Genomic DNA, 25,767 nt, shown 5'->3' on the forward strand with positions numbered 1-25,767 from the left:
TTGTAATTTTTTTACTTCCTGTAAAATCAATAAAAAATCATCTTTGAAAACTCATTTTCCTGTCTATCACCTTATTTGGGCACGCGCGTGACCTGGGATGCAAAAGACTGCTGACCTGTGACGTCACTGCAGACGCATATTTTGATAACCCCCTAACTCATGAATATATTCATGAGCAAATCCGGCCCTCTGATTGGTCGAGAGCCTTTTTTAATGATATGCACGGCCTTCTGATTGGTTACCGCCCCTATAAGCGTCCTATACTACTCAAATAAGTCTAGTTTTCGTTTTTTACAAGATTAGACTTACATCACGTTTCTGACAATACTTTAAATGGTATATTCAGTGTTGTTTTCATTGTGCTGTCATTAATTTTCTTAGGAAACCGCTTAGTTCTAAATACAAACAATAACACACACGGTAATTCACCGAAACAGTAAGGCACAGGTCAAACGATGAACTCCTCATGAGACAAACTTAACTGCAATTTGAGCTCTCTCGTTGGGTCAAACGTAGTACTTAATTCGGATTTAAAGCAGACGGATGGAACGTGTTGAAGGATTGAAATTCAGCTGGACGAACTCACCAGCTGAGTCAAACGTCGAACTTAAATTAATTCGCTCAATTTAGTTCGTCTCATATCAAGTTCGACGTTTGACCTTGGCCTAAAAGCTACCAAGTGGGCCTTCTTCATTGTAACGAACGTTCACTTGGTACAATACAGCCTGGGCAATGTCATGATGACAAGCTACGTACTCGGACATCCAAACAAAGAACATTCAGGCTTAACTGGTTAAAGTAACTTTGTCGGTTTAGTGTCTGCTGTTTTTGTTTGCTGTTCAGTATGAGGATTTTCGGTCGTGACCGTTTGTTGCAATGGGCCATTTCAAACCTTAAATTGTATCATTCAGTTACAGTTAGCTAGCTGAATGTAAAATTTCACCGACCTTATTCACATGTCTATCCAATACAGTTTCGTTCTAAGACATCACAACGTGGAAGAATACCACTTAGTCACCTAGTAACCGATTGCCTTTGATTCGTTGGTGTCTTTTTGCCATACTTAACGCAAGCAGGCTTTAACTGCACATTTCTAACTACACAGATATATTCCTAAATAGGACTCGATTTGGTAAGGCAACGAAGATTGAACAAAATCTAATAGACGTTGGAAATAATAAGAGTTTAACTTCCAGTAGAAACAATTATTTTGAATCTTCAGCAGATAAAGTTATGTCAAGACTACTACGAAGCAAGATGTAGCAAATGACAGCTTTTTCTAGTTAATTAAAAGCAAAGTGCTGGCTATCCAGAATCCGTTTTGCTGCTGAGTAATAAACTTCCTACGTCCAAACTTCTAACATCAATTTAAATTGATGTGTTTCAGTTTTGCTTTGGCTGTCATTGTACATTGATTCCTTATAAACCACGCAATCATGAAACTTCAGTTCATAATTAATTGCTTAAAACGTTTCTTAGCGTTATGTTGCTAAACACTTGCGATCTCTTTTAGAGCGGAAGTTTCATTAGTTACCACAATACACAAACACTGGTATTGACGTTCCTGAGAGATGGAGGATCGAATGCATTTCTACACATACGTCGCTGACAACTCAAATTCAAATATTTTAAGGTGGTGTTAACTTTCAGAGCCTCCATGATACACTGGATTCCATCATCAGCGATCCAGTTGTTACACAAATCCAAATCTGTCAAGGTGGTATTAACTTTCAGAGTCTCGGAGATCAACTCACATTCGGAGTCTCCAATCTTACTCCTGTTCCAGGTGGAATCCATGATTTCGACATCTTTCAGCTTCAAGCAAGTCAAGGTTGAGTTGACTGTAAGAGCTTTAAAGAAAGAAGCCAGAGCAGAAGGGTCTTCACACAGGCAGGAACTCAAATTGAAATGAGTCAAAGCTGTATTGCTAGCAAGGAATTCTCGTGGCACTTTGAAACGCGACCTCGCTTTATCCAAGTCGAGTTCCTTCAAGGTTTTATCGTCCATTAGAGATGTAAAGAAATCCTGTGCATCAGGTGGCCGCAAATCATTTTGACCCAGTCTCAAACAAGACAAGGTGGTGTTGACCTTAAGGGCATCTGATAACTGACAAAAAGGAAGATGGATGCATCCTTTGGACGGGAAAACAGCACAAAGGCCAGTCAAATCCAAAGTCGATAAGGTGGTATTTTGTTTAAGGGCATCAAAAAGATCGATAGCACCACGCTTATCAACCTGGGTGTGCCTCATATTCAGATCATTTAGAGCCTTATTGCTCTTAAGGGCCTCAGAGAAGAAGTGTGCACCTACACCCCCAATTTTATTAAAACTGAAATCTAAAGAAGTCAGGGTGTTGTTGCGAGTAAGGGCTTCGCAAACGTATTGGGTACCATCTGCACCAATCTCAGTCGAACTTAAACGTAACTTCTTCAACGTAGCATTAACTTGAAGAACGTCAGAGAGAGCTTTGGCACCACTGTCACCAATCCCATTATTACTTAAATCTAAGCTGGTCAACGCGGCGTTGACTTTAAGGGCCTCAGACAGAGCTTGGGCATCAATCCTAGTATCACTCACATTTAAGGACGTCAAGGTGCCATTCGCTGTAAGAGCCAAAGAAAGACATTTGGAACCGATAGAAAGAAGTCTGTTTCCACTTAAATTCAGAGTAGTCAGAGTGGCATTGGTTTTAAGACTTTCTGAGAGATAGTAGGCAGCGACACAATCAATCTCATTATCCTTCAAATTCAGGTTTGTCAAAGTGGTGTTTGTTTTCAGTGACTCAGAGAGAGAAAATAAGCCATAGTCGTCCATAGTTTCAACCATCCCAGTTGAAAATTCATCAAGCTTTTTCAAAGCCTCAGGAAGGGTGCAGCGACCGATTTGATGTAAGATCAGTGTCATGGAAATCTCTTGTGGACAAAGAGATTTTCCTTGCCTTTGTTCACCAACCTTGTTATAGGATAAATTCAAAGTGGTTAAAGAAGTGTTGAGTTTAATAGCCTTCGAAAGAAACTTGGTTCCTGATGCAGTAATATCATTGTCACTTAGGTCTAACTTGGTCAAAGTAGTATTCACTTCAAGCGCGTCAGACAGTGCTTGGGCACCAGAGGCGCCAATCTGGTTAGACCTTAGATCCAGGTTGGTCAGACTGCTGTTGACCTTCAAAGCGCCAGAGAAAGCCTCTGCCCCAAAGGGACCGATTTTGCCAAAGGTGTCGCTCAAGTGCAAAGAATCCAGAGTGGTATTGTATTTGAGGGCCTCAGAAAAAGGCCCGACAAGACGGGCAAAGTTAGACCAGTCGCGACATGTACGGAACGTGGAGTACTCATCCAACCACTTGATGAATGCGTTTGATTTCAGCGGTTGGTGATAATCACGGGGAAAGGAAAGTCTTCCAATGGCTAAAAATTCTAGTTTGAGAGAGGAACCTAAAGTTAAAATATAATGATCTCTATGTTCGCTAGCTGCGTATTCTGAGCACTCCAAAGCGAGCAGCAAAAGCATCTGGAGCTCTTCGATGTCCTCAGCATTTCCAAGTGCTAGTGAATTTATGCGAGAGCAAATACTTTTGACAAGATCCAAGGCCTTTTCTTTCGATTTCAAGCTAAGAATTCCACTCATGAACAAATATACTTGTCTCAACGGTGGTTCAAAATAGCTTTCATCAGCAACTTTTGCATTTAGGTCAATCTCGCCACTGAGAATCTGAAAGGCGAGAAAGAAGCCTGCAAAATATTGCTGGAACCCATACCACAGACGCGAAGTACCTCTTACAGTCTGGGCTGACGTGAACCCGGGTAACTCTTTTATGTTTAAAGTCCCTTCGTCTTCCTCAGAGTCGGAGTCTCCTTTACGTTGGAGCTTAAAAGCTATGAGCCCCAGAGAAGTGAGATGGTCTTTGTAGACTTCAATCAGATCTTCATCGCTGCTCGACTTCCCCTTTATGGTTTCATTTCTTCTCAAGGCGCAAAGTATCATTTCTGTGTACAGCTGGGTTCTGCTTGTTGAGAAAACACCATTCAGGTCTTTACAAAGAAGACAGAGGAGTGCTGTGTATATGGGATTACCGGGGAACAATTCTTTCCGCAAGTTGTCAAACTCGTCCAACAAGTCGAGCAGCTTCTTAGCCAAACTCTCCTGGTCTTTAAAGTAATCGCAGATGAATTTCTTTCCATCTTCTTCAGTGAATCCCAGTATCTCCAGCCAAGTACCACAGCACTCTCTAACTTTCAGTGCTGTTGCTCTTTCGGCGGTAAGAAGGAAGTAGCATCGTGGCAATTCTCTTTTAACCAGCTGGGAAATCATCTGCAGGTTATCTGGAGACATGTCGTCAAGTCCATCGAGTATCAACAAAACTTTGGACTGATTTTCTTGGATAAACTTAAAGAACATTTCCTTAGATTGCTCGTCAACATCCTCAGGAAGAAGTTGAGAGTCGATTGCTTTCCAAATGTCTGATGAGATCTCTCCACATTTAAGTGACAGAAGTACCTGGATTTGGGGTGAAAGCTTCTCCAATTCTTCTTGATTACTAGCCCAGTGGTAGGCCAGTTTCTGACAGTAGGTCGTCTTTCCCATGCCAGATTTTCCCTCAATTAGCACAGTCCTTGGTTTCTGACCATGTTTGTCTACTCTGAAGATATCTGTCAAATGGTCGATTTGCCCGATTTGCCCGATTTTCCCGTCCTTTTTAACGATTTTTAGCCTGGTGAAAAGATTTACTAGGTTAAAGTTAAACTCCTCACACCACGGAGGGGACTGCAGCTTGCCTTCCTCTTCTCTGCATCCTTGGCGAATTTTTTCCACGATATCAGTAGGAAAGTACGTCTCTAGAAACGAAATAAATAGAATTTGTGACTATCACTTAACAACATGATTAAATGTTCTCTCAAATACACCGACATCCACACCCATAAGGCCGGTAAATAAAAGGATTTTTTTGGACTAAAATTTGTAAACATCATTGACCAGTAGTTTAAAGCAATAACACCCCCGAGTCCTTGAAACTTTGTGTTCTTTCCTCAGCACCCCGATAATAATTTCAGTCCTAAAACACTACATGCATTAATTCTGGTTTGACCCCTCGCTTGAGTAATTTTGTCACGATATTCTGTTCCTTTCTAAAACTGACTACAACACCAAAGTAATGACCTAACAACTGTCAAGAAATACAAGTGAAGTACAAAAAAAAGGAGGCCACTTCAATTGTTAATTGTTCCGAGGGCAAGACTCTCATGCGTTGACATCTGAAAGGATGGAGATGCTGGTCGTCTCTTTTAGAGTGTAGATTGTGAATTTTGTATCCCTTAGAGTGGTAAGGTGAAGACATCAATGCTTTTACCATTCAAGGCATTCAGTTTAGGATTGCACGTTAGGAAATAAGAAAACGCCGTCGTAGCCTGTCATGGTGAGTTTAGATAGAATGGATGAAATCAAATTTCTGGCTTCATGAATGCAATAAAGCATTCGATAATGTATATATCGTTATTTAAGACACTTATTTGTTTGCCTGGTGTAAATGTTATCTGTTAGGGGGCAAACAAAGCTTGAATGAAACCGCCCTCGGTTAGTCTCGGCTTGATACAAATTTTCCAACAAGCATTTTGATCTGGTCAAAAATGCTTATAAATCAACTTTTTGTTTGCTAAGATTTCATTAACGCGTTTTTTGGCTTCATCCGTTCTCTTCCCAGAGCCTTCCTTTCAATTGATTAAGTTTTTCGACAAATAAGTCATATAAGTCCTATTCACGAGAGACTTACGAGACTTACGACTTACATAAGTATGAAACCTCGAAACTAAGACCCTGCGTTATTGTTCGTCTTGCATGGCACCAGTGTCGCCTCGTTTTAACCTGATAATGTGTTAGACCCTCTTTGAAAACTATCGGTGACTTTCGGACGCGACTTTTATTCTTCTAACTTGTGAGATATTTTAGTATTCTGAATAACAGCAGAACGTTCCCCACATTATACGACCGACGCATTGGTTGCAAAACCCAGGAAAGTATACCTTGTTTCAGGTCTAGATGTATGAGCACTCTATGCTGGTTCACGGCTTTAGTTATGGAAAGCTAGGAGAGCCTGGCTGACGCAGAGTCAGAAAGAAGACTGACAACCCGAAAGTAGGTACTAGGCTAGCAGCACAGAGGTACCGAACAACAGGGAGCTTAATGCTCAAGGTAACGCTGACGGATTATGGAGCAGTTCACAGACAGTAACAGCAACCTGCGGTGGAACAAGACGTTCTATAAAGCGCACCAAGTTGCCAAAGATGGATGACCAATCAACCTGGAAGAAGTTTTTTTCTGGTATTTGAGGCGACCCTGTTCGGTTCTATTGAGGGGAAGCTAGATTAGTTTGAGAAAATCGTATATGATTTTTGTTCCACGTTATGAGGAGTTGGAGAGGAGAGAGAGAGAGAGAGAGAGAGAGAGAGAGAGAGAGAGAGAGAGAGAGAGAGAGAGAGAGAGAGCTAGAGTCAAGGGCACTTTTGTAACATTTTCAGGCACTTTTGTAACATTTAAGGGGCACTTTCGTAACCCATAGGGCACTTTGGTCACCTACAAGGCACTTTTGTAACCTCATGAGGCACTTCGGTAACTTTTGTAAGGCACTTTTGTAACCTAGTAAGGCACTTTTGTAACAAAAAGGGCACTTAAGTCCCTTTCATTTCTTTTTAAATTTGTACTTTTGGTAATGTTGAAAATATTCGATATAATGAAAACCTTAACTTCTACTTAAACTGAGAATTTTTCCGCAAACACTTCTATTGCTTTACAGCAAATGGAACCCCTTGAATGACAGTCTTACCAGTTTTTAGGAATGGACCATTAAATTTTGGAGGGGGTTGGGCAATTTTTTTTGAAAAAAAAAAAGTTTATTTATGGCCAAAAGCTTTTTTGAAAGTTGCGCATGCATGCAGATTGAATATTTCCGGTAATTTAGCCGACACGACACAGTTTAGATCACTTAACGAAAAACAAGACATATATCATTTAATACAAGAATTGATATTTAAGTTATAGGTTACGGTTAGTACATTGATCTTTACAGAAGACGCTTACCTTCAACAACTGATGCTTGTGTCATGGAATGCTTAATTACATCCCATAGGAACAGCATGTTTAGAATCATATTTGTTCCGTAACAATAGTTTTGGTGTAGGTGTCATGGAATGCTTAATTACATCCCATAGGAACAGCATGTTTAGAATCATATTTATTCCGTAATAATAGTTTTGGTGTAGGTGTCATGGAATGCTTAATTACATCCCATGGGAACGGCTTGTTTGGAATCGTGTTTATTCCGTAACGCTCGATTGTGTGATTTGTATTCTTTCATTGTGTAACCAGTTCTGTTCGGTGCTTTTGTGGTTGGTCCTTGACCAATAGTTTTCTTTTCCTTTCTTTGATTGTAACACCTTGCGTTTACATATTTAGGGTTTTTGGGGTGATACGTGTTGAGAGGTTTTTCTGTGTGTAGAAGAAGCAGGTTGAAGTGTAGTTACGAGCGAGGCTAGAAAGTGGCAGGAACACGTCCGGAAGCACATTTTCATTACTGAGAAGCCATCAGTAAACCATTCCTAAATTCACGACAAAGAGCCATTTGCCGGGGAATGTGAGTGCTAAATAGCTGGTCGAAGCAATCGAAGGACAAGCGTAAAGTTCTGTCGAAGTCGGCCGTTGTAAACCGGACAGCTGGAGTAAGTCGGAGAAGTCAAGTTGAAATATACCGGACTGAGTGAAGACGTAATCGGAAGAAGTAAGTTGAAAGGTGGGAGTAATAAACGGGAGTTTGAATTGGTTCGTTGTGTGTGTCATGTGTTGGTGGAACGTTGTTGGGGTCAAGTTCATGGACAAGGACTTCAGACGCAAGGTGAACTGAACTGAACTACGGAAACGCCTTTTTTTTTTAAAGGAATATTCTTGTAAATAGATTAAGTGTACTGAAGTATTTAGCTTGTTTATTATATTCTTGTAAATAAATTAAGGTTAATTATTTAGCTTATTGTATTATTGTTAGTTACCCTATTTAAAGTATAATGTTATTTTAGTGTAATTGTTATAATAAATGCTTGAGACTTAGGTAGTTGTTGCGTGTTTTCTCGGGTTCGTTTATACTTAGTTTTTCTTTTGTTAGAGAGAGCCCACCTTTGTGGCACGGTTTCGTCACAGCTTGTCTCTTCACCGCAGGCAGACTGCACGTGGATGACAAGAGCTTACGTAACCTTCCCATGATTCTCGTGGCAGACCATTTGTTTGTTGTTGTTTTTTTGCAATTATTCCGGAAAAAAAAAGCAGCATTTTCGTTCCAGAAATTGGGATAACAAAATTATTTATTTACCTTTTTTGTTGTTGTTGCTGTTTATTTATTTATTTTTTTTATTGATATGTTATCTAGTTTTTTGGCGGAACAAAAATGAGCCTCCCCATGGGTACCCTCAGACTTCGTTTTCGTTGCAATATTTTTACATATTTTTGATATTTTAAAGCAAATTCTCGTTTTTGGATTAAAATTATTGCAAAACAGCGTAGTCATTGTAAGTAACAGCCGAATAAATAATTAACTCAATGAAAACCGCTTCGTCTTAGATTCTTTCAGAAATACCCATAGAAAGGCTCAAATGTGAAAGCTCTCCAAACAAATGGCATGAGCTTACGTCACCTCGAACACGTGACCACCTTATCTTGTAGAAGATTCTAGGCATACTATCTATGCCCGTTCAAGATAAACTCAGAACGCTACAAAATACTCAATGACACTGCCATGTGCCATGTACCACTGTAACGGGTCAAGATTTGCAAAATAATACCAAGGGTTTAAAAATTAGTTTTCCTTTTTTAAGCTTAATACTTAATGTATACATACTATTCTACTAAAAAGATAACGTATTCATTTCATAATTTTTGTATGTTATTAATGATGAGTACCTGCAATGCCTTACGTTAGCCACGCACCTAAAACTTTACTGCCTAGGTAGGGTGTGGGTATCAGAGAGAACGCCCTCTTTAAAACAGCTATAGCTATATATGTATATTTTTTCACCAACAGTGCAGATCTCTACCTCGCTCAGCAGGAAGTGTCATGCTAAATGAAGGAAACTTAAAAGAAATCGTCATTATGTATATGGGTACAATACATGTAGCACCGAATATTAGATCTTGGTAGTTAGGACATCCCAAGGCTTTGTGCGGTAGATCAGCCAACTTGATTATTTTCTTTTTTTGCGCCGGGTTTTGAAACTTTATCAGCGGTACGACTTTCAGTGTTTGAAATAGTCTTTTTTCTTAACAACTCTGTGTTTCTATTTCCCAACACAAGCTCTTCTGGAATAATTATTGTGTAGTCGGTTTGTTAGTCCTCTTATATTCGACAGAGTGCTTTTCAGGGCCTCGGTATGCGCAATTGATTTTATACTTTCAATTAATTTTCTTTCTCAGTTTACATATTATTTACTTTCAATTAATTTTATTTCTCAATGTACATACTATTTACTTATGTATTGAATTATTGTGAGTAAAGTATTAATGTAATAAAAAGCCATGTATTTTGCCGCCACAAAAACGCTCTTGTTATTTGAGCACACTTGAGAAGTATAGAAAACACTCCATGCGGCTAGTGTCTTCTAAACTTTTCTCGTATTCTAAAATTTCCGTCGTGTAACGCTTTATGACAGTACAATACAAAATCCTTATTTTTTAAAAGATATTTCTTTCCACGTTTATGTTGCCGCCCATACACATTAATTTTCTTCGTAGAATTGTCATCAGCTTACAATGGCCCTTGCGATATCAGTGTTAATTAATAGTGTTGTGATCACATTGACCAACTTGCAATTGTGCTCAGTATACGCAAAAATAAGAACAAGGCAGACGTACCATGAATAACAAGATAAAAAGGGCTTATGAAAATCGTTTGAATTATCTCACGTACTGGAATTCAAGATTTTCATTTGCATTTATTAAAAGTACAACAAGAGGGAATTTTATTTTTGCGCGTGCTCATAATTTGTTTTTGAAGCCCCTCACCTATTATTATTTGTTGTCACATACTTTCCTCAGCTCTCTTTTATTTTCTATTCGTCTGCCTTGTTGTTGTCTTACTCTTGTTGGAAAAGGTTCAACTTACCTTTCAGAGAGGTGGAAAAAATCGACCTTTCAAGCAGAAAAAAATGCCATATACGCAAGGAAACAGTTCAAAGCCATTTCGTCTGTAAGTCTGGCAGAATAGGCCCAAAATTGACCATCCAACCATGAAAGCAAAGATTTATCCTTTCTGTATTCAGTTGTTTATCACAGTAATGCAGTGATGATGATGTAAGGTTGCCACAAAATGTTTCGATGTGGTATACATTACCCCATACCGCGTGCCTAAATGCGGGTTAAAAGAATAAAGATTCGCTCCTGTGCGGTTTCCTTTTACACTAGTGAGTTGAAATTTTCGGCAATAAATGGTTTCATCTAACACCTATTGCTCACCGAAGCATTTGATGTTTCACTAAAAATAACCAAGAATCTCTCGCCAACGGAATATCTTGCAAAACGGGCACTTCGGTACCCCGCAAAAAGTACTATACCGGCTACATATGAAAGACATTTTTTTCCAACAAGAATTCAACGGAAGAAGATTAAATTTATAGGTTTAGAAGTACAGTGATATAGGTAACTGCTCCGAAAATTTCGTAACATTTGGTTTAATAGAGGCTGAGAAATTGTGTTTCGAACTTTTGTTTGTCAAATTTAGGGGTTTTCATAAAACGTGAAACATGAACTCGACATGAAAGTGTAATGTTCAGCCTACAAATTTTTGGAAGGCCGAAACAACCACTTTTAATTGACGAGGGTAAGCGAGAGAATGGTAATGGACAGTTTATGCATCCATCTACCCATCGACTGCAACAATTTTTACAAAAAAAACCCAAAAAAGAACCCTTACCCTTGCATAGGGCGCTTTTGTAACCTTTTAGACGGTAAAATGTTAATAAATCACTGAGGTTTAAACGATTCACAAAGATCTTTTTATATTAGCATCACCGCATTAGTAGCCCACTGAAGAATGTAAAAAAAAGTTTTAAAATTTAGAAGTAGAAAGTTGGCAGGCATGGAGACAACAAGGTTACAAAAGTGCAAACTTTACGTCTAGAGAGAGAGAGAGAGAGAGAGAGAGAGGTGAAGATGGAGCTGGCAGATAGCGGATAGGTGGCACAAAGGTACCCACAAAGGTTCTCTTGCTGTGCTGCCATCTTGTATTTACATCCTGATCATCTACATCCTCATCTGTAAAAACTTCAATTTGTTCTTTAGTGTCACTGTGACCTCTTCTCGCAACCCCATATCCTCCAGTTTAGCTGTATTGAATCTTTTCCGGCAGGTGCCTCCTACTAGCCTCTTCGCAGCAAGCTTCATTCTAAATTTTCCAGTCACTAGGAGATAATCAGATTCAATACTCGCTCCCCCATAACTTTGACATCAAGGAGCGTCTTACGCCTTACACCTAACCCCCAACCTGGAGGACCAGGGGACCACTCTTCGTCTGGCCTCTGCCTTTCGACCTGTCCGGCATGGGTGACCCTACCAGGGGTTTAGAACTCTCAAAGGCATAGCTCTAAGGGTAATACAGATATGAAATCCGCCCCAACACTACAAGGTGGTGATCCCGACGGGGTAGAGGGCAGAGTGTGTTCGACGATAAAAAAAAGAAAAGGGGATGAAACGGAAGCACTTCACCAAGAGTCTTCAAAAGTTCTAGCCAATATTAATTGATATAATTTGTAAGGAAAAATCATCTTTAACAACCTTTGTAGTAGAGAATGGGTTGGAAGCTGTAATGCCGGGTTTCTGGTTTGTGTAGAAAATGCCTCTATGGTTTGGAATACCATCCAGAGATACAGACGTTCGAAGAGAGATCTACATGCAATCTGGCCTGAACCTAGTAACGCTTATGGCTTAGTAACACATAATTGTTCTTTTTCAGTTCGGGAGTTCTTCTACATTACCGCGAGGGCGTCCAGTTTATTAAAAAACTACTATGATGCGTTTCGCTAGAGTGCTTACGGTTTCGGTAATCACAAATGTTTTCTAGGAGCGGATGATTAGCCAGATGCCTAACCTTCAAGACCTGAAGGAGGTCGGTTTTCGGTCAGGGTTTTCTTTCCCTTAGATTACTGCAGTGCTGTACATGCTCACGAGCTTCATCTGCGCGAGATAGTGATAGGGTCATTCTTTGTCTGAACTCTACCCAGGGAATGGCTAGAGTGGACATGGAGCGAGATGAGAACTGTAGCCAGAGACAGAGCAGCGTGGAGACAGAGTGGACAGGTAGCGGGTAACATGATGCGTTTCAGATGTGGCTCTCTTTAGGTTATTCCACTACAAGTAGCAGCCCGTTGAGACTGACCGTACGTTTGCTTCACTCTTGGTCGTGCCCATTGAGATGGCGTCACAGGGACTCAGTAGTATGGTTAGGGGGCGGCGATTGGTGAGGTTTATGTCTTTCTTGAAGTCCTTCATGAAGGCTGAAGAATCAGATTCAGTGGGTCAGCTAAAAAGCTGAGGGTTTTTGTCTTTGGGTATGCTCCCATTGTACAATTCATGAGCTGGCCACTGTAAATATCCAACTCGGACGCACGAAATAGCTGTAAACAAGAGGGCATTATGGTGGACATGAGCCAAAGGAAATGAACATGGATTGGACTCCGGCAGTGGTGCCGAAGAAGGTTTGTTCTGTGACAAGGAAAACGGGGAAGGCCACGACAAATTTGGAGAAGGTCAGCGGAGAAAGAACTTAAGTCCATGTATCTGACCTGGAATGAAAGCGACACAAGACCGCATCAGCTGGGGAGAAAGACTGTAGAGGCCTTATGCGTTTCACTGAGCAACGAGGACGGATGGAGTCAGATGGCTTTTCAAGCTGTGAAGTTTAAAGTCTGCCTTAGTGAAGGGAAGAAACAAAGCAATAAACTTGCACCTTCAAAAGAGATTAGAATTCAAACAGTGCAAGGAGAGCCTGTCAAGATTATTGGCACACGAAATTCTCTCCCCCTGAATGACAGGCAGATTCAGAAGAAGATAGAGGAAATTTTAGAGCAATAGATAGGTGTGACCTTCCAGGTAAGCTGAAAATGTTGTGGTTGTAGCTTGACCTGCTTTTCAGACTGTCTGTAGGTGTATGAGATAGCTTGAACTACTTGATTCTTGCTCTCCTATGTATATCACCAGAGTTATCTCAAATTTCGTCTTTCCTATTGCTGGTGTCACTGTCATGCCATCACAAATAAAGGCGGCAACCATCCAATAAATTAAGTCAAGAGTCTGAGATATGATAGAAGAATGATATAAAAACAACCTCGCGAAGATTTAGGTCTGTACGGTTTTTCGTGCCTGCATCATTCGGAGAAATTTGTAGAGTTTCGTATGGAACTAATTGTTTCAAATTTCGTCAAAACGTTTGTCTTCCCTGTATTCGCCTCCGTTAGTAATGATCTAAATCCTCTTCACAGACACTTCAAAAATGCAAAATGACCGCCATTTTGTCAACAACCGAGCACCGCAAGGCTATTCACGTTCTACAACAGGATAGTTAGCGATTAGCATCGCCAATTGGAGAACAGAATTCGTTATAGAACGCCTGTAGATTTTTTCTAGAGTGAGAGACAATAGGCCATTTCCGAGTTGCCCATTTGCTTCTGCACTAAAGAGTGTTCATTCATATGAAAATGTGTTTCACCTGCACGTTTATTTCATGCAAATCAAACTGTTTTGCACATAGACAGTTTTGCATGAGGACTCGTTTTGACGCAGAAGCAGAGGGCAACCCGGAAATAGCTATTCTTTCCGGCCTGCTAGATCTGAGAAATCAAAAAACCCTTCAGTCGTTGCGAGGATATTAAGTTGCAATGCAAAGTAGGGTAGTTGATCCGCACAACATAAATATGACAAAACTAACCTTCCTTTGGAGGGATCATCGCGTCAACTTGCACTTTCACCTTCTTGAGCTCAGTTTCCACTTCTGACAACCTGTCTTTTATGTCGTCATCGTCCTTCTTCCACTCCTTGAGAAGATCTATGAACTCATCTTCAAGTTCCGGGTCCATGGATTCGGTCTTGAGCTTGTCGATAGCTACTGCATACTGGGCCCCTCCTAATCTCACTAATGCTTCTCGGATGTCATGCCAATACTGTTGGAACGTCACATCATCCACAGACGCCTTCTCAGCATGTCCATAAATGGTGTTTCTAAAATACTTGACACGGACAATGTCAGCCTCACAACTTATGTCTCCGGGAGAAGGAAGTTTGTCCCAACCAGTCACTGGAGGTTTCAATCCGCATATGTTCCTCAGCAGGACAACTATTACAGTGATGTCAAAGTGTGCCGATGATAGCGAAGAGGGTACGGCAGGGTACAGTTTACTCCACTGCATTGGATTAACGATTCTCTTTTTCCTTAGCGATTGTATGGTGGTCTTACTTCTTGCCAAAACTGTGTGAAGATTTCCTGGTGCATGGATACTGTCGAATTTATCCCTCAGGGCTTGGGAACCAACGTCAACCAGCAGACGACACAGCCTTGCAAAGTTGGTTGTTTCCTTGGTGGATGTCACTGGCGGTGGAGCAGAAGCCATTGGAAAAAACCAGTTTTGTTTCCTAATCCAACAACAACAACAAAAAAACATTAAACGAAAGTGTTACTATTAATCCCAGATGTCTGCTGAAACAGCTTTTTCCAGGCCGTTGATCGCACCGTTGGTTTCATTCACGTGATTGAAAAAAGTGATCACGTGATGACGAGTTTCATGATCGTGTGATGAGTGAATCTCTCCTCGGGGAAGCTGCTTTACAGTTTGTTTACAAGTTGGTTGCAGCTTTTCACACTTTCTAGCAAGATAAAATTCAAGCTATGTTACAGAGAATTGTTCGACAGTTGCAAAATCCATCGCAAGGATAAGATTTACTTTGAACTTGGTACTTTTGAGAAATTTACGACAGCGTGCGGCAAACTGTAGCCAAGAGACGATTGTCATCACGTGATCACCATTTTTGAATAAGTATCTGAAACCAAAGGCGCGTGTAACAGCCTGAAAAAAAAAGCGATTCCAACAAACGTCTGGGATCAATACTAGACTCTAAAGAAACTATTGGGCTGCGTAGGAGGACAAGGGAGACACTCAGCGTTTTAAGGTGATTCGTCAGTATTGCATTGGGCATCCCTACTGCGCGCGATTTTCGCGTCATTAGCGCGCGCACATAAGCGCGTGCACGAATACAACGTAAGAGATTTCCCTCAAGCTAAGCTCGACCGCGAAATAAATGCTCGTTTTCTCTTAAACGAGCACGGTGACCCCCACTTTTTAATGCATGAATTTAAATTACACAAGGTTATTTACAATATGTCTCGATTTGAAGAAAAGTTTAAAATTCTACTTATAAATATTTTGATTTTAATGCTCTAAAGAACCCGTGTTTAGGTAGTGCTGGGTAGGTGAGCACGCAGAAAATTCTTAAGTTTGTAGTATAATCGTAACTCCTGTTTAGTTAACATGGTTTAAAATGTAAGTTCAGGGCCTATTTTGTTTAACTTCCCTAATAAACTAATCCAATAAGTGCTTTTCTTAGAATTTCTAGTGCCCCTTTCTACTAACTAAGGTTAAGTAATGACAACCTAGTCGGCAGCAAAGTTGCTAAAAAGACTATCCATGTTGTGCAAAAACGAGCACGGCGATCCCTATTTTTAATTCCATTTTTCTGATATATACATAACATGGTTACCAGCTGGATGAAGTTTGAGAAATTTTTTAACAACTTGAATTTGATCGAGGTAAATTTATTGTCGCGGTGAGTTAGTGAAGCTGGCCTTTCGATCAAAAGTGTCACATTCGCCTTTTGGGCTCGTTCGCCACTTTTTTGTTCTTACCACATTTTGACCTCATCTATAATCTATTACCGAACAGACACACGACAACATGGAATCTCTTTGATAAACGCTACACGCTTACGTATGCTAAGTATTAATTGCACGGCTCTGCTAGCTATGATATAAAATTATTCTGTTATTGAATTATGTAATCCGCTGTAATAATGAAGAATGAAAATTAGCGGTTTTTGAAAGAGTAAATGCCAAATTCGCCGTCATGTCCCGGGGGTCGAGTGTCTGTAATTTAAATTGACTGATGCATTAGTTTTGCTTCACGACTGTCTGCTGTTGCAGAAAATAACAGTCCAGACGATTCTACGACTCCGGTATTGTTTGCGATCACTAAACTAATCTTTTGATGAACCGATAGTCCTACACACATCTAAAACTGAAGCAGATCCTAAGAGTAAACTATAAAGCATTGCACTTTGCTAACTAAAAAACAGGTAATAAAATCGGAGTTCTCGCTTCTATTTCCCGCCATACAGTAATGTATTTAATACGTTATCGTGCTAACATTGCATGACGTATTACAAATTAAACCGCCAAAAGTAGAAATTAAATTAATCAAAAAGAAACATTGGATTTCAGAAATTTTCTACTAAAAAAACTCCAGAAAGGAAGACCTCATTGCTATCGATCAAAGACATCCGACTGCTTTTTTGGAATTGACTCAAACACATTAACTGGAGACACCAGATGAACCGAAAATTAGTAACGGCTGGTTATTGAAGGAACAACCACGTTGTTGAAATCCTACATTCATTAGGTTGTCAAAGAAATAACTACACTGTTTTCACGGAGAGGAAAAGTAATCTTTATATCTTAATTCTCGTTTAATTGGCATCATTGTCCTACTTTCCTACGTTACCAAATAAAGGATTGATCGATTGATTTGCTATATAAACAGTGTTCGTAGTTAGTAACTATGTACTGTTTTATCGGTTGGCACCTTGTTTAATTAATGAAGCGCACAACTTGAGTCAAGGCATTAATTATTGTGCTAATGTTGCATAGCGCATCACAATTTTAACGGCCAAAAATAGAAACCAAATTTATTATTTGAAAAAATTACTTCACAATGATTGGTTGAGAGCAAGGCAATTTATCGTTAACTCTTTTAAATTTGCACTGCAGTGCAAATTAACGCGCGCACGTTCGTGATTTCATGAGTCTACATCTATATCTACATCGACATACTCAATATTATTAAAATGAGCAATAGTAGGAAGAATGAGGTATTAATAATTTACACAACACGTGATATTTGAAAATTCTTTCAGATTACACTCGCCTCAGTAAAGGCTCATGCAATTTTGAGATAATTTTCAAATATCACCGTAGTGTAAATCCTTGATCGATTGCACTTGCATTCACGCGATTACCTATGCTAATCAAAAGGAAACTTTAAATTCCAGAAATTTTCTCCTTAAAAACTCAAAAGAAGAAGACTTCGTTGCCTTCCATCAAAGAAATCAGACTACGTTTTTGAAGTCGACTTGATTAACCTTATGGACCGAAAAATTTGTCATGGCTGATTGAAGGAACAACCGCCGAACGCCATGTCGCCGAAATCCTTCACATAGACAGGCTGTTTTCACTGAACGGAATAGCGATGGTTATATTTCAATACTCGTTTTATTGGCATCAGCATAACCATTGTTAAATAAAGGCCTTTCTTTTTTATGGGGTTTCGCTTCGCGATTGTCTGCTATCGTGAGAAATAACAACGGTCAATTAATGGTCCAGACGATTTTACATTTACAGTTTTGTTTGCGATCACTAAACTGATTCTTTCGATAATCTGATTTCTCTACACACACCTAAAACTGAAGCACATCCTAAGAATAAACTACAAAAAATATTGCCCTTGGCAAACAAGTAATCGGAGAATACACCTCTATTTCCCGCCATGAAGTAATGTATTTAAAATACATTAAAATGCATTATCGTGCTAACGTTGCATAACGTACCAGCAATTTAACCGCCAAAAATAGGAACTAAATTAATTCAGGCATTTTTTCCTAAAAACTCAACAAAAGAGCAACTCGTTCCCTTTCAATCAATGAATCTGATTGCGTTCTTGAAATCGACTTAAATTGCAAGAACACTGACCAGATGAACCAAAAATTGGCCATGGCTGATTGAAGGAACAACTGAAACCCTTCATATAGACACGCTGTTTTTGCTGAACGGAATAGCGATGGTTATATTTCAATACTTGTTTGGCATCAGCATTACCACTGTTTATCAGTTATTGTTTAATAAATAAAGCACGGATCATGAGCGCATTTTCATACTATTTTCGCGCATTTTCGAGCTAATGTTGCATAACGTATTACAAATTTAACCGCAAAATAGAAACTAGATAATTAAAAGAACCATTAAATTTCAGAAATTTTCTCCTTAGAACTGCAGTGTCGAAAGAGAAGAGCTCATTGCCTTCACTTTATCAAATTAGATTGCGTTCTTGACGTGGACTGGAAAATATTAACCAGATAACACGAAAAGCGGTCATGGCTGAACAAACGCTATATCGCTAAAATCTTGTATATTAATTTAGCCGTCCACGAAATAAATGTACTATTTCCACTGAAAGGAAAACCGATCGTATGTCATAACACTCGTTTCACTTATATCAGTGATTTGCCGTATAACCACTGCTCTATCAGTTGGCGCTTCGTTTGGTTAAGTCAGTTACCGATCATGAGTTAATACAAACAGTGAGCCCATACAGACAACTACAGAACTCGCAACACTAAATTGCATCATGAGCTATAAGAGACGTGGATTTTGTATACTTACAAATAAAAAAGTCCACTTACTTTCTGCAATGGAACTCTTGTACAACACTCGTGTCAACTCTCTCTTCTCTGTAGAGGTTCGAGGGTTCGTTATAGAGATCCCCTAATGTGACTGAAGGCGCAGAAGTGAAAAGGTCAGCGGAGTTTTTCCACTTTAAGCTTCTGCGGAGAAAAGAGAGAGAGGCGACTGAACATTTATTGAACACTGAAGATTAGTACAGAAATATCTACGTAAACCAGTTGACAAAATACGCGCCTAAGACTTAACTAATTATCAACTTGGACAGTAAAGTAGACAGTATATTGTAATTTTAAAAGAGCTACTTTCTACAGAAAGGAGCAAATGCTTCTCTGTTCTTGGAAACCCCCTGATTTTGTTTACTTTTCCTTGAATGTCTTAATTAATTGATTGAAATAGTTGCAACACGTAGTTCATAGACTAATCATGGTTAATCACGTATAATCACGCCTCAATATTTTAACATATCAAAATATTTCACATCCCTTTTCACTCTATCTCCAGCAATATGCATGTTAATTAAAATAAAGGTCTTTCTTTTTTTATGGGTACCGGACATTTTAGTTAAGTTTCGCCTCACGATTATCTGCAGGAAATAACAACTGTCAATAACGGTCCAGACGATTGTACACTTAAAGTTTTGTTTGCAATCACTGAACTGATTCTCTCGGTAGACTGATTGCTCTGAACACATCTAAAACTGAAACACATCCTAAGAATAAACTACACATTGCCCTAGCTTGGCAAGCGCAGAAGAGTAATCGGAGAATACACCTCTATTTCCCGCCATATAGTGATGCATTCTAAAATACATTAACATGCATTATGGTGCTAACTTTGCATGACGTACTAGAAATTTAACCGCCAAAAATAGGAACTAAATTAATTAAAAAGAAAGAAATTTCAGACATTTTCTCCTAAAAACTCAACAAAGGAGGAACTCATCGTCTTCAATCAATGAAATCCGACTGCGCCCTTGAAATTGACTTAAACTGAACACTAACCAGATGAACCGAAAATTGGTCATGGCTGATTGAAGGAACAGCCGCCGAACCATATCACTGAAATCCTTCATATAGTAGCGCATATATTTTGTCGACGGCTAAATTAATATGCAAGATTTCAGCAACATGGCGTTTGTTCAGCCATGACCACTTTTCGTTTAATCTGGTTAATGTTTTCCAGTCGACTTTAAGAAAGCAATCTAATTTGATAAATTCAGTGAAGGTTACGAGGTCTTCCTTTTTGAGTGTTTTCTAGGAGAAAATCTCTGAAATTTAATGTTTTTTGTTAATTAGTCTACTTTCTATTTTTGGCCTTAAAATTTGTACTACGTTATGCAACACTAGCACGAAAATGCGCTCAAAATCTGCACTTTATTTATCAAACGATAACTGATAAAACAGTGGTTCGTTATAGAGATCCGTTTCGCGCTGTGACTGAAGGCGAAGAAATGAAAAGGTCAGCGGATCTTTCCCACTTTAAGCTTCTGCGAAGGAGAGAAAGTGGTGAACAAAACTTAATTGAACTCTGAAGATGAGTATACAAATATCTAAACCAGTTGACAAAATACACCCTTAGGACTTAGCTATTTATCAACGTGGACAGTACAGACCAGTATAGTAGACAGCTATATATTGTAATTAAAGCACTGCTTTCTACGAAAACAGCAAATGTTTTATTGTTCTTGGAACCCGGCTGATTTTGTCTTCTTTTCCTTGAATGTTTTAATTACCATCCCGTAGTTCATAGACTAATCATTATTAATCATGCATAATCATCCGTTATTATTTTACTACATCAACAGACACGCTTTTTAAAACGAAATCAGAATATTTCCCATCTCATTTTACTCTATCTGTAAATGAATGCCAGCAATACGTTAAAATAAAGGCCTTTCTTTTTTATGGGGTTTCGCTTCGCGATTGTCTGCTATTGCGGGAAATAACAACGGTTAATAACGGTCCAGACGATTTAACACTTACAATTTTGCGATCACTAAACTGATTCTTTCGATTACCTGATTTCTCTGATCTGCACACTAAAACTGAAACAAATCCTAAGAATAAACTACAAAGAATATTGCCCTTGGCAAACAAGTAATCGCAGAATACACCTCTATTTCCCGCCATAAAGTAATGTATTTAAAATACATTATAATGCATTATCATGCTAACGTTACATAATGTACTAGCAATTAAACTGCCAAAAATAGGAACTAGATTAATTAAAAAGAATGACATTTCAGGCATTTTGTCCTACAAAAACTCAGCCAAAGAGGAACTCATCGCCTTCAATCAGTAACATCCGACAGCGCTCTCGAAGTCGACTTAAAAACACTGGCCAGATGAACCGAAAATTGGTCAGTCATGGCTGATTTAAGGAACAACTGAAACCCTTCATATGATCATGTAAACACGCTGTTTTCACTAAACGGAAAAGCGATGGTTACATTTTAACACTCGTTTGGAATCAGCATAACCACTGTTTTATCAGTCATTGTTTAATAAATAAGGCGCAGATTATGAGGGCATTTTCACATTTTTGCCCATTTCCGTGCTTATGTTGCATAACGTATTAAAAATTTAACCGCCAAAAAAAAAACTAGATTAATTAACAAGAAACATTAACTTTCAGAGATTTTCTCGTTAGAAGTGTCGAAACAGAAGACCTCGTTGCCTTCACTTTATCAAATTAGATTGCGTTCTTGAAGTCGACTGGAAAAAAATAACCAAATGAAACGAAAAGTGGTCATGGCTGAACAAACGCCATATCGCTGAATCTTACACCTTGATTTAGTCGTCGACGAAATAAATGCGCTATTTTCACTGAAAATAAAATTTAAGAGTAAAAAGTAAAAAAAAGTAAAATTTAATTTATGAGTATATAAATATCTAAATAAACCAGTTGACAAACTACACGCTTAGGACTTAGCTATTTATCAACTTGGACAGTATAAAGTGGCGGATCCAGACCTTGAGGTAAGGGAGGGGGGAGGGCGGTTTTGTTTTGCTTGCCTTGCCGGCTTTTATTCCTTCTGTGATTTCTTCTTTTCTTACCCCAAATAAATTAATGCCAGCAATATGGTAAAAGAAAGGCCTGTCTTTTTTTATGGTTATTTTGGTTAAGTTTCGTTTCGCGACTGTCTGCTATTGTGGGAAATAACAACGGTCAATAACGGTCCAGACTATTTTACATTTACAGTTTTGTTTGCGATCTCGATTAAAACTGATTCTTTCGATGAACTGAATGCTCTGCACACACAATCTGAAACTGACGCACATTTAAGAATTAACTTCAAAGAATATTGCCCTTGGCAAACAAGTAGTCGGATAATGCGCTTCTATTTCCCGCCATACAGTAATGTATTTACTGCATTATCCTGCTAACGTTGCATAACGTACTAGAAATTTAACCGCCAAAAATAGGAAAAGAAAGAAATTTCAGGCATTTTGTCCTACAAAAACTCAACCAAAGAGGAACTCATCGCCTTCAATCAGTAACATCCGACAGCGCTCTTGATATCGACTTAAAAACACTGGGCAGATGAAGCGAAAATTGGTCATGGCTGGTTGAAGGGACAACTGCAGAACCTTTCATGTAGACACGCTGTTTTCACTGAACGGAATAGGAATGGTTATATTTTAATACTTGTTTTATTGGCATCAGCGTCTTTTAGTATAACCGTTGTTCTATCAGTTGGCGCGTCGCTCAATGAACTCATTTAATAAAGCACCGATCATGAGTCAAGACAAACAGTTGAACCCATACAGACAACTACAGAAATCGGCAACGCTAGGTTATACCATGAGCTATAAGAGACATGGATTTCGACTAACCAGTTAGCAATTGCTTACAAATAAAGTCGTCTACTTACAAATAGAGTCGTCCATTTACCTCTGTGATCGAACTCTAGTACGTGTACAACACTCATGTCACTACTCTCAACCCTCTTCTCCGCAGAGGTTCGGGCGTTCGTAAAAGAGATTTCGTGCCGAGGGCCTTCTCGACTTTTCTAAGTGGCGGGCGGGAGAATACCCTAGCCAAGACTGAACTAACACCCTTGCTGATTGGTCCATTCATACGAACAGGCTGATTGGTTCAAATAATCCTAAAGAAATACGGTGGACGTGGCGAGTTTTTATACGAAAAAATGTATGAATAGTTAGCTTTTCATGTCGTATTTTAGGCTTCCATGGAATATTCATCGCTTAGTGGTTTACTAGGTACTGAAACATTCTGAAAAAGAAGTTGTGTTTGCCACTGTTGTACTGTAATGCCCTCAATTAATTATGATGAATGGTCTTGAAGTGTCGCTTCCAGTCGTTATCTGCTCGGTTCTGCAAAGAAAGGTTGAATTTGATTTAAATAGTTTGACTTTGGCGGGAGTCATGCAAATGGCATAAGATTCGCTCGCTTAACATGTAGCGTTACGTTCATTTATGCTGTTTCGCCGAATTCCCAAATCGTCAGGTAAATGTCGACTTTCATCATGTCTCGTATTTCCAATGTTATTTCCAATGTTGCAATTAGTCGCTCCGCTGTTTATGTAACATGTTTGTGCATTTTTATCTTAGAAGCCACTGGCAATGAGTCGACAAGAAATAAACCCCTGTACGTCCTAAAATTGTTGCTGCTGCATTAGTTACAGTCAGTAAAACATACAGTAGCTCATTTCCCTAGCAAATAGGGTCTTAGTCCATTAAAACCTCATTAGGCCTCTTCTCTGCCAAGACTGGGAACTTTATCGTATATTTGGCCTGTCGGCGATTCAAGAAGTCGAAAGTGGGAATCAACCCAAGTCATTTTAGGTCTTACAACTGGATTTAGAAAAATGAGTTCTTAGTCTTTCTCGCCTAAAAATAGCTAAAAATCACTGACCGCAATCCATCAAACATAACAGAGATATTGCATAAAATAAAAATATTTCCTAACCATTACCATAATTGATCACTACCATGTTCAGCCGTTCTGAAGCTTTCTACTGAATAAAAACTAAAATATGAATTTAAGATTTTTTGTCTTACCTCAGCACCAGAACAAAAGCCGATTTTAAAGTTGTCAGCTACTGTTCTGGTGCTGAGGTAAGAGGAAAAATCTTAAATTAAGATTTTATTTTTTACGGAGTAAGGGCCTTCATAGACTAGACATTTAGTTGTCGACAACTATTTGCTATCGACAACTAAATGCACACATCTAAGCATGTCTATTGCATTTTGAGCATGCGCAGTGGACGTTATTTCTCAAGCTCTCGCTGGCCTGACTTATTTATCGACAACTAACACTGTGCGGAATGCTCGCATCGGACACAATTAGTAGCCGACAACATTTAGATCTCGATAACAAATATTTGTCTACAGTCTGTGAAGGCCCTAAATGACATTGCCAAAACGACAATAACAACAGCAACGAGACAGAAAATGTGGGAAAACGAAGTAGAAGTTAAAAGACTTAAAATATACCCCCTGTCCAAAAAATAGGCACCCAAAGGGTACATGTGTGGGATACTTCTTTGCATTAACTGACACGAGCCGATGACAATATATAGTGCGGGACACCACAGGTATCTCACACAAAAAGGTAATTATGTCTGTTTTCGTTTTTAACTTGGAAAATCCATGTTGTAGGTATGGATGTGAGATTCACACCATCCTTCCTTCCTCCCTTCCTTCCGTCGATTCCTGTCAGTCTTTTTGTGATCGAATCCGCTGACCAATGCATTAAGCTTTCGCAGTCGTAGCGAAGTTCAAACTATGCTCGATCTGCAATCTGAAGGCAGGCTGAAACGACTTCCTTACGGAGTGATTAATTTTAATTTTTATCAGCAAGTTTTTCACATTGTTCTTTTTGACACAAGTACTCAATATTTTACTGCCACAATGATCTAAATTGAATAGATTTTCGTACGAACATCTCTGTGTATAGAAGCTAATTAGACAAATAGCTCATTTCCCGAAGGTGTCCGCTTAATACAGGTTTAACCATACTCGATTGCTAAAAAAGAAGATATTAAAAATCACACAATTGTTGAACTGTAGGAATTTTCGAATGATTCAAGCCGTGACTGAAATTTTTAGACGATCAACAGACTAGAAAATTGAGGAGAATTTGAACGACGCGTTTCGCTATTATTTGTACGGTATTGTAAATAAATACAAATAAATACGGACATGGAGAAATGATATGAACAAACAGTTGATAAATAGGAGAAAAGACATTACACAAGGCAGGGAGTTCTGCAGTCACCGATATCGCTTTGAAAAGGGAAGAAAAAAAAAAAAAAGAAAAGAAAAAAGAAGTTATTACAAAAGAGGGTATTTCTATTTGGTCACCCAGCCAAATAGGAACCACGCCGAACAGGGCTTAACTTTTTGATCGGACGAGACTCGGTGTTGCCCTTGTGGTATAATGAATCCACGTTGAAAACAGTGTTTTGATTTCTAAGATCCATTAAAAGGTAACAAATTAAGAAAAAAGAAAAGAAAATGAGAATTATTACTTGCTTTGGTGATCGGAATAACTTCATGAATGTTTTCAGCGGTGTCACATCTCGTGTATTCTGTTACCGTTGCATTTCTTAACAATGCTTCAAGTGTCTCTACGGCCAACAGGGTTTTTGTGGTTTTGGTATCTCTATAACATTTAAAAATGTATTCAAACCAAACAAAAATCAATTCCGGTGCTTTTTTGCCAAGAAATCAAGCTTTAAATTTCCCGCTTCGACCACGCCCAATGAAGTTGACCGCGTAATGAAAGATTGGTGACGAATGATGTAACTTCAAGAACACCTCAAAGCTTCATGTTTTTATTTTGCTTGATCGACGACCGCATTGTTCCACCAACTTCGCTTTGTTTGCTTTTTGTCGACGAAAACTCCTAACCACTACTGAAACAACAGTGACCTGAACTAGCAGGATGTGGCAATTCCTGACTTGACGTCACGACCCATTCAGAAACCGAGACTTTTTTTGCACTGATTCACGGACAACTTCATTGGGCGTAGCTGAAGCGGGAACTTTAAAGTTAGA

The 25,767-nt window shown here is 39.0% G+C and overlaps 1 protein-coding gene across 2 annotated transcripts; it reads right to left on the reverse strand.

Moving 5' to 3' along the window:
• Positions 1-274: 274 nt before the first annotated feature.
• LOC110061551 (uncharacterized) lies at positions 275-24,001 on the reverse strand. Of its 2 annotated transcripts, XM_020768383.2 has the most exons (4): positions 22,617-24,001; positions 18,742-18,882; positions 13,949-14,649; positions 275-4,832 (listed from the first exon to the last, which is right to left on the reverse strand). In XM_020768383.2, exons 3-4 carry the CDS (start codon positions 14,625-14,627, stop codon positions 1,531-1,533), a joined length of 3,981 nt encoding a protein of 1,326 aa, XP_020624042.2. In that variant the 5' UTR covers positions 14,628-14,649; positions 18,742-18,882; positions 22,617-24,001; the 3' UTR covers positions 275-1,530. The 2 variants fall into 2 exon arrangements, with proteins under 2 accessions (XP_020624042.2, XP_020624041.2); XM_020768382.2 differs by lacking the exons at positions 18,742-18,882; positions 22,617-24,001 and having other exon boundaries at positions 13,949-14,678.
• Positions 24,002-25,767: the final 1,766 nt, after the last annotated feature.

Source organism: Orbicella faveolata, unplaced genomic scaffold, assembly GCF_042242905.1.
Source record: "Orbicella faveolata isolate gen_17 unplaced genomic scaffold, um_ofav_v1 contig_3, whole genome shotgun sequence".
NCBI lineage: Eukaryota > Metazoa > Cnidaria > Anthozoa > Scleractinia > Merulinidae > Orbicella > Orbicella faveolata.

What these genes read in the sequence shown, in the direction of transcription:
- LOC110061551 (XM_020768382.2), bottom strand. Translation starts at nt 14,678, where the DNA reads ATGTTTTTTTGTTGTTGTTGTTGGATTAGGAAACAAAACTGGTTTTTT. An exon ending in GATGATCCCTCCAAAGGAAG is followed by an intron (nt 4,833 to 13,948) that starts GTTAGTTTTGTC and finishes TTTCGTTTCTAG; the next exon opens with AGACGTACTTTCCTACTGAT.